The sequence below is a fragment of the Papaver somniferum genome, chromosome 1, assembly GCF_003573695.1.
Source record: "Papaver somniferum cultivar HN1 chromosome 1, ASM357369v1, whole genome shotgun sequence".
NCBI classification, from domain to species: Eukaryota; Viridiplantae; Streptophyta; class Magnoliopsida; order Ranunculales; family Papaveraceae; genus Papaver; species Papaver somniferum.
The window spans coordinates 10084077-10101550 of record NC_039358.1 but is presented as its reverse complement, the minus strand read 5'-3'; the positions used below and the strand labels follow the sequence as shown (position 1 = coordinate 10101550).

General features: G+C 36.3%; 3 protein-coding genes across 4 annotated transcripts; 1 reads left to right on the top strand and 2 right to left on the bottom strand.

The window, feature by feature from the left end:
• The first annotated feature begins 490 nt into the window (after positions 1-490).
• Positions 491-7023, top strand: LOC113279044 (obg-like ATPase 1). The gene is made up of 12 exons (XM_026527762.1): positions 491-683; positions 1682-1849; positions 1993-2116; positions 2342-2433; positions 3229-3327; positions 3418-3531; positions 4153-4217; positions 4466-4582; positions 4869-4944; positions 5640-5732; positions 6116-6166; positions 6655-7023. Exons 1-12 carry the CDS (start codon positions 597-599, stop codon positions 6751-6753), a joined length of 1185 nt encoding a protein of 394 aa, XP_026383547.1. The 5' UTR covers positions 491-596; the 3' UTR covers positions 6754-7023.
• Positions 7024-10424: 3401 nt separating this feature from the next.
• LOC113279037 (photosystem II 10 kDa polypeptide, chloroplastic-like) lies at positions 10425-12020 on the bottom strand. The gene is made up of 5 exons (XM_026527756.1): positions 11786-12020; positions 11214-11272; positions 11047-11102; positions 10884-10936; positions 10425-10776 (listed from the first exon to the last, which is right to left on the bottom strand). The coding sequence occupies exons 1-5, from the start codon at positions 11949-11951 to the stop codon at positions 10682-10684; spliced, it is 429 nt and encodes a 142-aa protein (XP_026383541.1). The 5' UTR covers positions 11952-12020; the 3' UTR covers positions 10425-10681.
• Positions 12021-12267: 247 nt separating this feature from the next.
• Positions 12268-16055, bottom strand: LOC113325786 (kxDL motif-containing protein 1-like). 2 transcript variants are annotated; one of them, XM_026573678.1, is made up of 4 exons: positions 15709-16055; positions 15446-15598; positions 13445-13575; positions 12268-12715 (listed from the first exon to the last, which is right to left on the bottom strand). In XM_026573678.1, exons 1-3 carry the CDS (start codon positions 15825-15827, stop codon positions 13473-13475), a joined length of 375 nt encoding a protein of 124 aa, XP_026429463.1. In that variant the 5' UTR covers positions 15828-16055; the 3' UTR covers positions 12268-12715; positions 13445-13472. The 2 variants fall into 2 exon arrangements, with proteins under 2 accessions (XP_026429463.1, XP_026429462.1); XM_026573677.1 differs by having other exon boundaries at positions 12268-12718; positions 15709-16048.
• Between the last annotated feature and the right edge of the window lie 1419 nt (positions 16056-17474).

Sequence of the window (17474 nt, the reverse complement as noted above, 5' to 3'; positions counted from 1 at the left end):
CTAGCCGAACTTCTCTCTGTAACTTCCATTTTCAACTCATTTTGATGATTACTTCTCATTTTTTTGACGGAAAACGAATGAAAAGTAACGGGCTTGTTATAATTTTGAATTTATTTTGTTAATGATTTAAATTAAGCTATATATAGAGGTGGCGGTGGTGGTGATTTGAGGTGGTCGGTGGTGGTGAGCGGCGGTGGTGATGGGAGGAGGTGGTTATATATATATAGGTGGTGGTGATGCGAGGAGGTGATTATATATATATGTGAAGGGTAAATTAGTCATTTCACACTTTAGGACATTCCTTATAAGTATAGGGTAGACATTCCTATCACAAAATAGTCCCCTCAATTTTTGAGTAGTCCAAAAAAAAAAAAAAAAACGGTTGTTTTGGATAGCCCTTGGTAGAAAATTAAAGCGTTAAGGTAACGCGGGCTGGATTCGGGTGAAGGACATTTTAGGGTTAAGTATATAAGCAAAAGGTCCGGCTTCATCACCACCATCTCTCTCTACACATCGAGAGCTCACAATTTCTGTGTAGAAAGAAGAAAACCCCTTAACTTTACCTTTAAACCCTAGTTTCATCATCGTTAATAATAATGCCTCCAAAGGCCTCTAAATCGAAGGATGTACCCACTGAGAGACCCATTATGGGTCGATTCTCATCTCATCTCAAAATTGGAATCGTAAGAAGCTTTTTCTTGAATCTACAGATTTTTACAACTTTATTTTGATTGGTTTGATGAAATAAATATTTATTTATTGGATTTATAGTGAATATTTGGCCATTTCTTGATTACTAATGTAACCGATGTTGTAATACTTTAGTGTTTTAATATCTACTAGAAGCGATTGTTTACGATTTATGTCTCCAACCATGAGGAAATGACATTTTGATTAGAAGTACTTCTGTGTTTGGGTCAAAGTAATTTGGAAACTCTTAACTAGGCTTCGTCTCACTCGTGTGAAGTTCAAGGATCTAGGTCCACTTGGCCCTTTTGATAATTAGTGAAGTTCCTTTTTTAAAGAAGCAGAATATTGTTGGAGAGAGTTGAATGATGATTACTGAATTCAACCCAAATGTTAAATGAAAGTTTCTATAACATGTACAGTGTGTTGTTGTTGGTAAGGATGTCACTAACAGTGAGAGGCTGCTCACGGAATTTGATAAAAACCACACAAGTATGGTAGGATGCGGATATCATGTTTTGTAAAATTATCTAATTCTTGTAGGTATAGAGTGCAGTATAAAATTTTAGGTAAATGTGGATATTACTCTACGCTCTTAATAAGCGGATTGACAAAAAGCTTTTTAGGTCAAGTTTGGTTCTCGTCACTATGCCCAAGTAACTGAAAAAGACTATCACCTCCTTTTCTGACCTCAAGATGAAAGTAAACTGGCTGCGCAAATAAAAGAAATCTTCTGCGCTGCTTTGTGATTGTCCTGAAACGCTAATAACGTTCTCTATAATTTATATTTTGTGAAATTTTTTGCATCTGATTCCTGTATTTTGATGTTCTTTATAGGCTGTTTAGTGGATTAAATTAGTCAATAGCAGTGTCTATTTGTCGGCTTGCTGTTTTTCTTCAGTTCATATATTGCAAATCCAGAACAAACTTTGCGAGCTAGTAGAATCGCTAGAACATACATTTTGTGCTAAACTAATTTGAATGTATTTTGCAGGTTGGGTTACCGAATGTTGGCAAGTCAACCCTTTTCAACACCCTTACAAAGTTAGCTATACCAGCAGAGAACTTTCCCTTCTGTACCATAGAGCCAAATGAGGCCAGGGTCAACATCCCTGATGAGCGGTTTGAATGGCTTTGTCAAACATTCAAGCCAAAGAGTGAGGTGCGTGACTGAATTATCTGAAAAATGTTCAGAAGTTTAATGTTTCAAGTTGGTTTGGCTGTGGCAGTGTGGCTACACGCGCCTTCACTGGATTATAATTCTATTTCTGAGCTCAAATATATATTGCTGGTGTTCAATAACAGGTATCAGCTTTCTTGGAAATCCATGATATAGCTGGACTTGTTCGTGGAGCTCATGAAGGAGAGGGATTAGGGAACAATTTTTTGTCTCACATTCGTGCTGTTGATGGAATTTTCCACGTGTTAAGTAAGTCTTTGTTTTTCTTCTGTATGGCTGTATAACAAATGATATACTAGACCTAAAAATCCTATGCAAGTAGTGGCTGCTGACCTATCCACATGTCAGTGGCCAGATGGAATACAGGCATAAAGTGCTCTCGCTCCTCCATAGTTTTCATCGTCAGCTTGTTTATAGTTGTTAGTAGTTTCTCTTTCCCCCTCCCTCTCTAACTATAATGGTAAATTTCTCTAGGAGCATTTGAAGATTCGGATATCATTCATGTCGATGATATTGTCGATCCAGTACGAGATTTGGAGACTATATCTGCGGAATTGCGTCTGAAGGTAGTATACTCTTGCAGTTTAGAATGATAGTGGCATCTGTGCTTTGAATAGATAGTTGGCGACGGGTACAAGTCTGTGTCCAAAAACTGTATGGGGTGTGGGACACAGGAGTTGGCACATCAAATTTTGAAAACAAGGTGTCCTTACATAAGGAATTCTTTCCCTTATGTTTTAATAATATACAGAGAGTAAGCTAAATATTTGTCCTATTTGGATGTCTAATCCTTGGTAACCTTGATATTGAGCTCTGATATCATGATGTGAATGTTACAAGTTGTGAAGTTTCAGTCTTTTACTCGATTAGTTAAGGAGACAGAGCTAACATGAAATCCTTGAGGAACATAAATGGGTTTATAAGTGAAAAAGTCTCGATTTCAATTTTATTATCTTGCATAGACTAACCGCTTGTATCATTCTGCACCTACTGAGAAATGCAGATTCAAGGTGGATTGATCCATTTCTGTTTCTCAGCCTGAATAGCTGTGATATTTCTCTTTGTTGTTTTCATTTTTGTACTTGCTTCACAGTAGTTATCTGGGTGAATATTATAATCAGAAATGATTAACACACCGTGATTTTACACCGCGGGGCGCACCGAAGCATTGCATGTGAGAGGGGCTGGTGGGGACCACTTCTGCCCGCACCTATCCCGATGCTAAGCACGCGCATCGGGACCGTCCATTGCCCTCGTTGTGCATTTCACGGTGTAAAACCGTTGTGTGTGTATCACAGCTGTATTATAATAGACGTGCACCTGTTCTGAATATCACTCTGACGAGCTTTTTTTAATCATAGGATATTGAATTCATGACGAGGAAACTTGAAGATCTTGATAAGAGCATGAAAAGGAGCAATGACAAACAGTTGAAAGTAGAACATGAATGCTGTGAGAAGGTTTGAGTCTCGTCGCTAGTATAATCTTCAATCTTTATATTTGACTATGCTGGCAAGATAAGATAGAGCACTATGTATGTCCTCCCACAGGTCAAAGCATGGCTTCAGGAGGGAAAAGACGTCCGTCTTGGAGATTGGAAAGCTGCAGAAATTGAAATTCTGAATCCATTACAATTACTTACTGCCAAACCTGTTGTCTACTTGGTATGTATGCTTTTATAGCGAACTAGGAATTCTTTCCATAAACATTGGCATCACACCCTTTAGGGAAGCGGCTTCTCTAGACGTATCTTGTTATATTTCATCAGGACCTTCTTTCAGTCTTGGTTTGATGTGAGCTTTTAATTAAGAATACTTAGAAGGGGTGAAGTACGATAGGTTGTATGTCACACTTCTAGTAAATAATATAAAGCATGCACCCAAAGAACTGCTACATTTGCTTAATTTTTGCTTAATTTTTTGTTGAACTATCACCTCAAAGGCCCATATAAAAGGCAGCTATCCAGAATCCTGCGTTTAGTATTTCAGATTTGGATCAAGCTTATTGAGACTGAGAAAAATTATTTTCATGGTGTAACATATAAAGATGTCATTAGATGTGGGAGCGGTATTGCGATATAGAATAAATCCCTCTGTGATAACAAGTCGATCGGAGTCCTTTGACACTGTTGTCGCAGCTGAAACTCAATTCCATAGTGATGCTGTACATAGTGTTTATCTTGTTTGTTTATGTTATTTGGAGCTGAAACTACTTATACCTATGTGTTTTATAGCTGGATTTAAGTTATTAAATGATTAAGCAATGCTCCTTTGAGTCTTTTACAGGTCAACATGAACGAGAGAGACTATCAAAGGAAGAAGAACAAATTTCTTCCAAAGATACATGCTTGGTATGTTGGGTGTTTTTTGTTAATATTTTTTTCAGCTTCAGTTATGGTGCATATCTGTTGTACATCCTGCAGAAACTGTTGTTTGGTGTTCTTTCTTTTTTCTTCAAGGAATAGCTTTCAAGTTCTCCACTTAAGAAAAGTGTATTATGTATATAAAAAGCTGCCAGAATCTTGGTTTATATATGAAAACATTGGAATAAAATCTCGCTTCTGTTGTGGGAACTAACACTTGTCTGATAATATTTCAGGGTGCAAGAGCATGGGGCTGAGCCAATACTTCCATTCAGCTGTGTTTTAGAGAAGAATCTTGCTGACATGCCAGAGGATGAAGCTGCAAAATATTGTGAGGAGAACAAGCTTGTGAGGTGAGTCAAATCTCTGACATATGGAGGAATAGAGTAGAGTGGTCCATAAAGTTAAACCATGTTCAATGCATGTAAACCTTGAAAATTCAAAATTGATAACATCCTAGCAACTTTTGTGAGTAGCCACAGTTTCCTGTTCTTAGCGGCAGTATTATGCAGACTTAATGTAAGAATACTGAGAAATAGTTCTGCTGGAAAGAAAACATTAAATTATAATTGCATATTCTTATTTATTTCTTGCAATACAATTAAACTCTGAATTTTGTGGAAATATTTATTACTACAGTGCACTTCCAAAGATTATAAAGACCGGATTTTCTGCAATTAATCTCATCTATTTCTTCACAGCCGGCCCTGATGAGGTAATTATGTTTCGTCATCTTTCTTTACTTTATATTCATTAAGTCACCTATTAAATTATGGGTCTGCTATTATCTTCTGTGCATATCTGTTCTAATGTTGCCTCAGGTAATTGATGTCAAAATTGAACTACACAATTTTTCACCACATGAAACAAATATCTGGCCGTCAGCTCTTTATGACTTTAAAAGCTGCCTCTTAAGGTTCTTGGAGTTTACACTAGCTATTACATAGCCATCTTCCTCCTAGGAAATATATGGTCGATTTTCCTATTTCAAAACTAATGGATAAATTGCTGATTGGACTTGATCTTCACTTGTTCTGGCATTTGAGGTATCAGTCAGTTAGTGTTCCCTCATGGTGAGAACCATCTTTAGTAATTGACAGCTCGTGACTAGTTCATATGACTTGTATCATGAACTACAAGCACAATGCATTAGATGGAGTTTTTCTTTACCTCACTTACACCCATAAATGCGAAGAACCTGAAGTAAATATTTATATATAGTACATAATTTTTTTAAAACTAGTTGAGAGTAACAATCATTTGTAGTACGGAGGTCTGACTTTGCAGGAGTAATTATATAATTTTCTTTGAATCAAAATTGTTGTTGCCTTATTGGAGATTTACTTATAGAGATTAAATTTGGGAATAATATATACTGTATTGACCATCCTTTGATGAATTTGTATGCAGGTCAAGTGTTGGCAGATTAGACGACAATCAAAGGCTCCTCAAGCAGCAGGTGCCATCCATACAGATTTTGAGAGAGGTTTTATATGTGCTGAGGTAATTTTCAACTTGCATCTTCGTTACTCTGGTTTTGCCTACAGATTTTCTTTTTAGTCTTGTATATTTTAATATGCACATGAACTAGGAATATGTGGAATGGATTTCCCTGGTTGTTTCTGTTTCAATTTCCTGGAGAATTCTTATCTACTCACTGAATGGCTTTTAACCTCTACCACCTTTCTGAAGGCATTTATTTCTTAGTATTCGAGAGCTTCTCTCTCTTAGTGGCACACTGAATTTTGTGAGCCCGATGATCATCAGTTCCACTTCCACTCTTAGCCCTTTGTATCTCGTTACTTGTCTGGAAGCTAAACAATTTTTGAATCTGACTTGCTGGACCTTCTGTGGATTACTGAATGGTTAACTTGCATTATTTTCAGGTCATGAAATTTGAGGATCTTAAGGAGCATGGTTCCGAGTCAGCTGTTAAGGTATGTTGTAGTTTTCCGCTGCTAGATTGTGTAAATAGCCTTTTCACTTTTGTTTGCTTCTCACTTGTTGCAGCAATGTGGGATAAGAGTTGTAGAGGCTAGACTCTAGAGCTCTATTATTCTTTATGCTTCAAAATTGACCTGTTAAAAATTTCAAGTGTTAAAGTGTGCATATTAGTGAGACCATCATGTCCAATACACCACTTTAAGTCAGATCTCGAGGTAGCCAGTGGCCTGAAATCCGACTCAACCTGTACTTAGGTAGCCCGAGTACGTCCAAAAGTTGGTGCAATCTATGAGTTTAATATGTTTTTTTAATTAAACTAGATTGGCATGTTACTCAACCACCGTATTCTAGCTTTGATAAATTTCGCCATTGCCACTTAAAATGCCCTTGTATCAATCCACCATTCTCCTTCCTTTTTATTTTCTTATTTTATATGAATTGTCATTTCATTTTAATGGGTACTGTTAATTATTTTATACAGGCTGCTGGGAAGTATAGGCAAGAAGGAAAAACTTATGTTGTCCAGGATGGAGATGTTATTTTCTTCAAGTTCAACGTCTCTGGGGGTGGTAAGAAATGAGTCAGAATCATCGTCTACATCCCCCCCATTTAGCAGAATTAAAATACACAACAACTGTTGAAGTTTTTCTCTATGAATTGTAATTTCTTAAAGTTTTCTTCCCTAACTTGTTATTATGCGACTTCCACTATTTATTGTTTTCAATGATGAGAGCTGGTTTTGTATGTCATTCGTATATACCACTGTTCTTTTGCTATAGCGGAGCTCCAAGTATGGAGCTTTGTAACATTTCATCTTTTTCGCTATTGGCAGTTTTTCCTCGCTGAATTAGCTATTTGAATCTGTGAGGCCTGCTAATAAATTTTTTTTCTCCGAAATTATCAATTAGCTATTTTGAATTTGCTAGGCGTGCTGGAAGTTATCACCTGAGTCACTGAGTCCCACTTTGCGATATTTGTTCTTAGGTTCCTTAAAAAGAAATACAGTAGAACGAGCTATAGTAATAAAGTTCTCTAGTCAAACTAGGCTTGTACAAGTTAAATTCTGGCTAGATTAATAACTTCCCTAAATTGATAAAAAAAAATTTGGTTCCAAGGTTATTAACTTTGAACCATAATATTGGGCATACCAAAATCTTCCGAGGCATACTGAATGAAGACAAAAAAGGTTGTGAAATAGCAAAATCAGATAACCCCTTAACCTAAATTTTTTTTGATGGCAAATCTGCCCTTTACGTATTAGTGTTAATAATTTTGATTAGTGATTAAATATTTTGTTTAGTGATTAAAATAATTTTCAGAATTATAAGAGTTAGATGAAAAATTTGAGGAAAAAAAAAATCAAAGTTTTGGTTTGGTTAAGAAGGAGAGAAAAAGAAGGAGAAAAGGAGAAAATTCTAATTCTTGATTTAATGGAGGATGAGGAGGGTCATCATTCATCTAAAAAACCTAGGAAAATACATATCAACTACAACAATGATCCAGAAATGGCTGATTTCTTAGATTATGAGAATGATTTTACACCCACTCAAACTCAAGCTCAAACTCAAACACAAACTCAAGATGATGATTTTTATGAGCCAAATCCTGATGATGAAGACATTGATGAGGAACCCAATGCTTCTAATACACAGGTCAATTATATCCTATACTTAATCTCATTTCTATAGCTCTCAATTATCAAAAGTTAGGTTTTTTGAATCATGGTTCGGCGAAACAGGTTGAGGTTCGGCTCACATCTATGAGCTGAATCTACCAATTGATGAACGGTTCGGCTTACTGAATTTGTTTACTGCATGCGCCGAACCTATAATTTCCGATTCCAACCCTTTTGCTAGACACTAGTTCGGCTTATATGAAAGTTTCATAGTAAGCCGAACAACATCCTGAATAGCCCGGAATAGAATCATTACTAATTCGGCTTATATATCCAAAATTGTATGTGCCGAACATAATTTTTTAATTTCTGGGTTGAAATATTGTTACTAGTTCGGCACATATGGAGAATATCGTATCAGCCGAAACCTCTTATGTTCAAGGTTCGGCACATAATATGATTATCGTCTGAGCCGAATATAAATTTGTTAATTTTTGGGTTAAAATATTGTTCGTGGTTCGGCACATATTGAGGATATCGTATAAGCCGAAACCTGTAAATGTTTATAGTTCGGCACATAATGTGATTATCGAATGCGCCGAACCTTGTTATTATATTCCCTTTCTAGTGTTTAACCTTGTGATATTCTTTGTAGATCGTGCTTGGACCCATGGAAAATCAACCTGATCCAGTAGACATAATTCACGAGGATACCAAAGGATCACTTCCAAAATGATTTGGTATGTAAGAACCTTTTGTTTACCTTAATGTTGTCGGAATATTCCAAAGTTTTTCTTACAAATTACTTGTTTTGGAATGAACGTAGATATGGAAAACTAAACCAGAAGTTCTGGATTGGCTTGAGGAACACGCGATGAAGATAAAATTGTGTACTAGTTAAAGGACAACAAAGCTGATGGGATCGGTTTGAAATGATTTGTGAGCGTAGTGGAACCGGCGCTAGCAAGGTTAAAAAGGGTACTGTATACGTTGGGAAGACCGGGAGAAAGAATAGGACGAAGATGAAGAAAAGAAATTGCTCTTTCAAGATCGTTTTCAACCTCAAGAATAAGTCCATGAACAAAGAAGATCAATATCGGATAATGAATTAGATCTTATCTTCAACGTTGGATAAGAATATTGGATACCAGGGTCCATATTAAACTCATTAAAATCAGTTAGATCTTATCTTCAACTTCAAGAGAATGAAAAGAAAAACACAACGCAAAAAGAATGAGGTCATTCCGACATCGGACGAAAAAGTCATGGCCAAAACAAGATCGAAAAACTTGAGTGTCCAAAGAGAAGGTTCGGCTGATAACTCAACAACACGAGCTAGCCGAACCTAGAGCTTGCAAATCAATATTTTCGAAGTGTTTACAGAGAGAGGTTCGGCTTGAAAGTGATATAATCGAGTCAGCCGAACCTGATAACTACCTGGGGTAAATTTCACTTCTCAGGTTCGGCCGGGAAGGTTTGCAAGGTATTAGCCGAACCTGACATTGTTCTGGGACGTATTCAATACACATTTTGGGGTTCGGCTAAAAATTGACATTTACGGTTTAGCCGAACTGTTCATAGACACTTTCAGGGTAAAATTTCAAGAACAGTTCGGCTCAAAACTCAACTCAATTATCAGCCGAACCCGCTACTGTAATCGTCAAAAACCCTAAGTTTTTAGCAATTTAACCCATTCAATCCATGAAAAACAACAAATAAAAGATTGGGTTTGTAGGGAATACCTTCTTATCCTCATTTCAGTATTTGGAGCTTCAAATGGTTGAATTTCCGATTCAATTTCTGGTTCAATTATAGTTTTTATACCTTCATCTTCAATTGATTATTCTTCTTTAATTCATGGATTGGAAGAGGATTTAGAACACCTGACGTTTGCTTTTTTCTTTGTACGATCTATTATATAGTTCAATTTAACTGATGATCGAAATTTCACGAATCGATAATTAATTACAGTGATGAAAAAAATAATCCGAGAGAAAAAGAAGGTGGTTTAGCTGGAGGAAGAAGAAGAGATGTTTAGGATAGTTTATTTTTTGATTTTAGGTTCAAGAGTATATAGGTAATTGAACTACTCAATAGACACCCCTTATAAGGTCACCTAGGATGGGAAAACTATTTTGTATGCCTTGAAAGTTTTTGGTATGCCTAAAATCATAGTTCTTAACTTTTGGCAGTTTTACTCTATAATAAACAATAGAAAAAACAAGACGGCCCAGGCACAGTGACGATCTTGTCAACCTGCACAGGTTTCGGGTACACTTTCTCAATGAATTTTGGTTGTGGGTTCTGTCTTGCGTTTTTCCTATGTGGGAATACGAACCATGGTACTAGCTTTCAAGGACTACTATGTTCACTTCTCAATTCATCCCTTTACAAGAAAAACAGATCCATAGAAATGGTCTTCAAAATGCTGGTGAATATCTAGAAGAATGATAAAGTTGTTGCGCTTCCAAATTCTACTACCTGGAAGAGATCACAAATGATCCTTAAGCACGAGAAGTGCACATTGCTAAATTCATGATATTCACAGTATAGATTTTTATTTTATAGATGTCAAAGGAACCTCTCTTGCAACAAATTATCATCTTTTTGAGACCATGATATTGATGAACCACATGTGTTTTTCAATTTTTTTCATTCAGCTTTGGATTTGGAACCATTTAATCCCCAACCATGTCAGGAAACAGTAATGGCTACATGACTTGCAGAATCAACATATTACAGAATTGTGGTACTATATCATCAACCAAATTCATAACAATTACGAAATAATTTTGGGCGTACAAGAGAGTATTAGACAACCATTTACTTAGGAAATCTTGTTGAAAACATACACAGAAACTACCACATGGGATTACAACAATTTGATTGACATCTAAGAAGATAGAGCACTGGTGTTGTAAACAAGGAGAGCTCCTCCAAGTAGAATAGCACCTAGAGTTACTGCCCAGATTGCTAGACCAGTTACACCTGCAACAACAGCAACACTCTTGCATATCAGAAACCATTGGACTCATCACATTAGACTAAGTTAGCAGGGGGAGGATGACTGAAATTTTTCATTCCCGTTTTCTTACCTCCAGCGTACCTATCACCACTTTCGGACCATTCCTCTGGGGTGTAGATTGGACTGCAACAACATAAACATTGGTCAAGTTACTCCTGTTATCCTTAGTTAGCTCACAGGTCAAACACTATGAATTAAGATAAACCAAGTGAGTTCCTTGGAACACTACACACCTGTATCCATCGACGTTAGCACCATATTTGTCGGTGTATTGGTAGACACCCTTTCCCTGATTCACCGATGAAAAATCATATGAATGGTAGTGTATATGGATATATTTCTTAGTGAATTGAACTGGAATAATACTAAATATTACAATAATTTGGAGGTGGAATCAAACCTTGGGCTTTCTTCCAGATGCATCAACACCACCCCTCAAGTTCATGCCACCGCCAGTTCCTACAATTTCATTGTTCAAAATTAATCAACCCCTGTGCAGAAAAATATAATTGGTGCAGGAGTTTCAATATACCGGCAAACCCATGGGATCTATCATACATATTGTGGTCTTAGTAGTGTATGCCTTCAAACTAAAAGAATAAGGCCATATATATATATATATTTAGACATGCTTCGATACTTGTTAATTTACAGGCGATAATAAATTCGTCAGCCGCTATCTGAGTCAGTGGTCACTAGTATCATGAGGCCTTAGCTTATTCACCTCTATTAGGCCTACCACGAATTTTACTGTCAGAACATGATTTCTTCTTCTGCTGCGCACTGTTCATTTTTGAAGTGATTCAATGGCTAGCATAAGCTGTGCAAGATCTGCTTCACTACTTTAATTGCGCTTTTCTCAGTAATCTAAAACTTAAGCATGCATGGATTAATTCTAAGTTCTAAAGTTTAGCAAAACACAAAAGATAAATATGAACAAAATCATAGGAGGAAGTGTGAAATGTAACCAACCATATGGTGTGTCAGTCTTGATCTTCTTCACTTGATTGGCAGAAATTCTGAGTGAAGTGGAAGACCTTGCTAGGGATGGAAGGCCTTGAATACTGCTTGCAACTTTCTCTTGGAATGGAGTTGTTGGCTTCAAACTCAAAGAAGACATCACTACTGATCCTGCCATTTTTCTTGTTTCTCAGTCTCTCTGAACTCAGCTTGTTGTATTGATTTATTGGGTTACACTCATTTTAGATTGGATGACATGACAAAATATTGAAAGGTCCAGAGGTGGTTCTGTAAGTGACACGTGTTCGTGGACTATTGGTGCAATCATGATAATGGGTATCACATTACACAACATTATCCCATTATCTATCTATGTTTATTTAGAGACACAGATTATATCAACCAAATTTACGATATTGCAGCAGCAACAACAAAAAAAAAATGAAAACTCTAAGAACCTTATTTTGTCTTGCAGAGATGTTTGAAAAAATTACTGGAAGAAAAAAAGACTCGTCTGATTTTCCATTTCAAATTCCTTTCTTTCCAGAAACAACAAAGGCGATTTTACTGCACTCAAATTACAATTACATCATTTTTGGCATCTTCAATGTAAAAATGCAAGCACATCCTACAAACTGTCATACATATAAAGTATTCAAGGAAGTGAAAAATACATCCCAAGATTCCCCACAAGCCAAACAATCAAGAAATGAGTTACATTGTCTCGTTATATATCCTTTTGTTTATGTTACTAATTTACAGAAATTCTTACATGATTCTATCCAATTTAAGGACATTAAATGAATAACTAGAGAACAATAATCTATTCCAAGCTGTAATTTGCTTTTCCAAAGGTGGATCCACGAAAACTCCTTAGGAACCAAGCAGAAGAATCTTATGCACATTTCACTTCACATAATCTGCTAGAAAACGATGTCTTTGCTGCTGCAGGCCAACAAGGAGTAAAAAAACAGAATATTAGTGAGATGAAAAATGAGAAATTTAAGGGCGTGGAACAGTTTATCTGTATGGTAGTGCTAATGAAGTAGGAGTTTAGAACTAGGCATCCTTGGCAATATAACTAAAATTCTTCTGACTGTCACCAAGTTGCTTCGATTATCATTCCGTAAGTCTATGTTTTGTTCAGTCATTTTTGACGCATTAGCAGCATACTGCCATCAAATGCAAGACTGATACTTCAACTGTACGTACACAAAAATAAAGCAGATTTGAACTCTATGCAAACTAACAAACCTCAATCCATATAACAATGAGGACTCAAAAGTAAGGATCCCTTATTATAAGGGCCTACAGACATGGATGTTGAACCGCCAAACCAACACTTGCTGGATTTTAATTTTTCTCGCTCACTTACGGGTGAACTTAACAACATTGTTATTGTCCGCATGGTAATAAATGGTTGGGTTTTACTAATGTATTGTCTTAAAACTTCAAAAGTGTACATGTAAAATCTCCCTAACTAGGACATCTACAAGCAGAATAATATCATACAGGACTAATGAAAATTAGTAAGCTTGGGTGATGTTGGGGCTGTGCAAAATTTCTTTTGGCTTGACGATGTGGCCTTTCTAACATAGGATTAGTGGTTTCAACATAATTGACACTAGTTCCACAGGTACCTTCAATAATAGAGAAGGAGACATGGATTACCTTTAGCAGTTCTCAGAAAGACGGTTTATCACTGAGGTCTTTCTAAATCTGGTCTTTCATCTAAGATTTTAGTTGCGGAACCATCCGGAAACGCATCAGGATAGGTAGCTACAATTTTCCCCTTCATACTTCTGTACAAAATATAAATCAACAAACATAATGTTAAAACGCCCAATGTAGGTTTTTAAGGAAAAGATGTCAACGATAAGATGGATTAGGAAAACGAATCACAAGGGATTTTGCCTAGCCAGGCATTCGGAATCTCAATCAGTTGGCACTAGCTACAGAATGAGTCATGTTGTTATTCCAAATAGCGGAATACTGAAGATGGTGATGACATGAGATGAGACATGGTTACAACTTAACCATGTACTCACTACCAAGTACAAAAATGTATCATTTTAAACAATTCTTTTTATTTTAGATAGCCGAACTTACGAACTCAACCAAGCCATTTGCTCTTGCATATATATTGAAAAAAAGAAGAACAAAGCGAGCTTTGCCATAAACGCCCTACGGAAAGCAAGCATGTAAGAGATGTGACATTGCCCCAAGTTATCTAGTTGTTTCTCTAACTATAACTTCGTTTCTTTATCTTTTACCGTGGCTTTGGGGACTTCCTCCCTGAAGTGAAGTAACCCAAAGCGAGGGAGGTTAGTGTGAGTACTTTGCAACCGTTGTATGTGATGCTGATTTGACTCTGTTAGTTCTATAGTTTGTTGGTAAGATACATAATTCTAAGTGGATCAACTACGACGTGCTTTGCTTTGGGAGAATAGAGTTAAATCATTATTAAGACGACAAAAAAACCTATCATACTATAGCAGAAATTGGTGATTCCGGACGGTACTGAACTGGTACCAAAATTTCGAGAATAGATTGAAAGAGTATAAGAATGTATGCCTCGAAAGTATACGACTTTACTGCTCACTGGAACAGAACACTCATTGCAACCTACTTAACATCCAACACTCACTTCAGCTAGCACTGAACAGACTCCCTACAAGTACATTTTCTCACACTATCACTTCTTGAACTACTTCCCACAATCTAGATTATAAATGAACATTCTAGAAGCAGTAGTTGCATAAACATTTTCTAGTTAAAAGGCATTTCTAGAGGACACTAGATTCATCGACTCCCCGATGAAGTCGGCCGGTTACCTGGTGCAGAACAAAACTACAGAACTACAATGATGCAACTTATCAGACTAATTTTACCAACTCAATGATGCACTAATTGGTGATCCCAGACAGCCCTGATCTGATATCGAAGGTCGAAAATAGACTGAATGAGTAAAATAATGCATGCCTTGAAAGTATATAAGTTATGCTACTTATTAAACCAGATACTCTTTACAATCTAATTAACAAACAACATTCAGTTCATCTCACAATCAACGGACACCTTTACTAATGCTACTAGATAACTTAATAAGTGGGATTATTGAACTGTTGGTGTTAAACTTATTCACAATCATGCATGGATCAAAATAGTTCCTATAAGAGTAAACTAAAAAAGAGACGGAATTTCCAGCCAAGTGAGTTGATACAGGTGAGCATTTTTTTAGGGAAGCATCTTTAGTGGCGGGGTTATGGGAGTGTCGTGGCCAGTGGAAGGTGAGATGATTCTCTCAATCTGACATAGAGAGGACAAGGTCTTTCTTGCCAACAATATCATGGGGTTAATGTGCTAACAACTCAAATTTTCCTAATTATGCAAGCACACTTTCTCACACTATCACTTACTTGAGCCAATCCCCTCTATCTAGATAACAAATGAACAGTCTAGAAACAGCAACTGCAAAAACAATCTTAGTTAAATTCTAGAGAACGCTAGATTTATCGACTCCCTAATGAAGTGGTGGTTACTTCCATTGTGATGGCAAACAACAATATCCACCATTCCGTTCTTGCAACAAACAACTTCACATATAAAAGTAATCAATAACCCAATTTCTGGAAATGGGACTAGAAAACGGTAGTAGAGGGGTTGCAGTACCTTAGCTTGAGAAATATGTAATCAAGATCAGCCTTCATGGAGCTTAAGAGCCGTGTATTCCTATTGAAATCAGGAGCAACTTGAGCAAAGCAACGCTCTGAATAATCATTAAAATGTGATAGTATTGCATTACTGTCTTGTAGCCTTCCCAATCTGCAATGAAATAAAAGAAAAAAAGGTTATGACTCTGAACATCAAAGTAGATGATTCTGAAATGAAACCCTTCAATAGAAATTGAAAGAAAAGAGAAGACGTATATATACATGAGATTTTGTGATTGTTTCAGAGAATCAATATCGTCATTGTTGATTAGGGTTTTGAATTGGGTTGATACTTCATCAGATGCCACACGTATAGGTTCCTTCTCGGTAATTTCCTCCATTATCACCCCTACAAAACCCTAATTTACTAAAAATCTTCAAAATTGTACAGCAAAAATCAAGAACCAGAAAGAATGACAAAAATGTGTGTCAATAGAAGAAGAAGCCAAAAATACTAAATCAAGCTCGTTAAGTTGATCTCTGTTAGGTCATAGCAGCGGGTCTTATTACACTTAACAAAAACTCAAGTATGCGCTGCCTAGAGATCGGGCCCGTTTCGGACAACTCAGTTGTATATGCCATTACGTGCAATACCGATAGGTACTCTTTTGCCCTGACTTTTAGTCTTTTACAGTTGATCGGTCTTGTTTGTAGATACTTTCGCCAACCTTTCAAAGTCTTTGAGACGAGATATTTCTTTTAACAGCTTTGCAACATTAATTTGAAGTAGCATTAGTTTCTTGTCAATGGACTAAAAGTCTAAAGTTATGCTCTTTATGATCATCCCTTCTGGATCAATTCGAAGTTTCCTTAAAATCAGATGTAGGATGATCAACAATTATAATTTGGGGAGGAATTCCAAGATTTTTTTTTTGACTTAATGATTCTAATACGTTGTAAACCAATATAAGGAGAATCATGATATTTTCACATGTAACAGAACTAGGCTTATTATCACATTGCAATGACTTTTTGTTTCTTCGTTCGAAGAATTTATAACGGAAACCTCATTCAGAGTCTTATCTCGAAGTTCATGTTCTTTAATTAGAGCTTTGTCAACAACATCCATTTTAAATGAGAGTGATCTAAATCTATTAAGTTGTACATCCTTTACTATGATATCTTATCTAAGACTTTTAATTTTTGTTTTCAATTTCTGACCCTTGGTAGACGGAAGATCTATAGGTTTTAGGAGGTTTGCCAACTCTTTTTTAGCATCTCTTTCAATGTCGGATATACAAATATGTGCTTTCAATTATTTTATTTATCTCGAGAGTTGTGAGAAAGAGATACATCAATGTATGCAACTTCTGGACTTCCAAAAACGTGTGACACGTTAGCTGAATGCAAACAATGTGAAGTTTGTCACAATAGATTGGATCGCGATATGTTGTTAGATTCTATCGTGTTTGCATTCCACGTTACCAATTGAAATGACAAGGGTATCGAGTACATCATAATCTTTTAAATATCATCCTGCACACATTGTATAATCTTACATAAACAATATATGCCAAAAGATTATTTCAACAAGATGTAACTTGGTTTATAGTCAAAGTTCGGGACGGAACTAACTATAGGATCGTACCAAGTAGATTAATATACAAGTGTAGTTACTTAATTATAGCTATAACAATAAATATAATATGAAACGTAAAATAATGGCATGACACACAAGATTTTGTTAACGAGTAAAAACGTCAGGCAGAAAAACCTCGGGACCTAGTCCCCTTTTGAATATTCTAATAATTAAGATGATATACAATTGACAACCAGAATTTCGTATAGTTGAAACCAAGTAAACACTTCTTCGTGACTCATTTTTTTTAGTATCCATGCGCCTATAACCAATCCGATCTACGCACATGAATCCCATGACAAAATCCACTATCTTGAGTTGCTTGAAGACTTTCACTTCTGAAATCAGTTTGATCGTAACTCGAAACAACAAAGGATTTAATCTTTTTCAGTAGCAAACTCACTTTTCA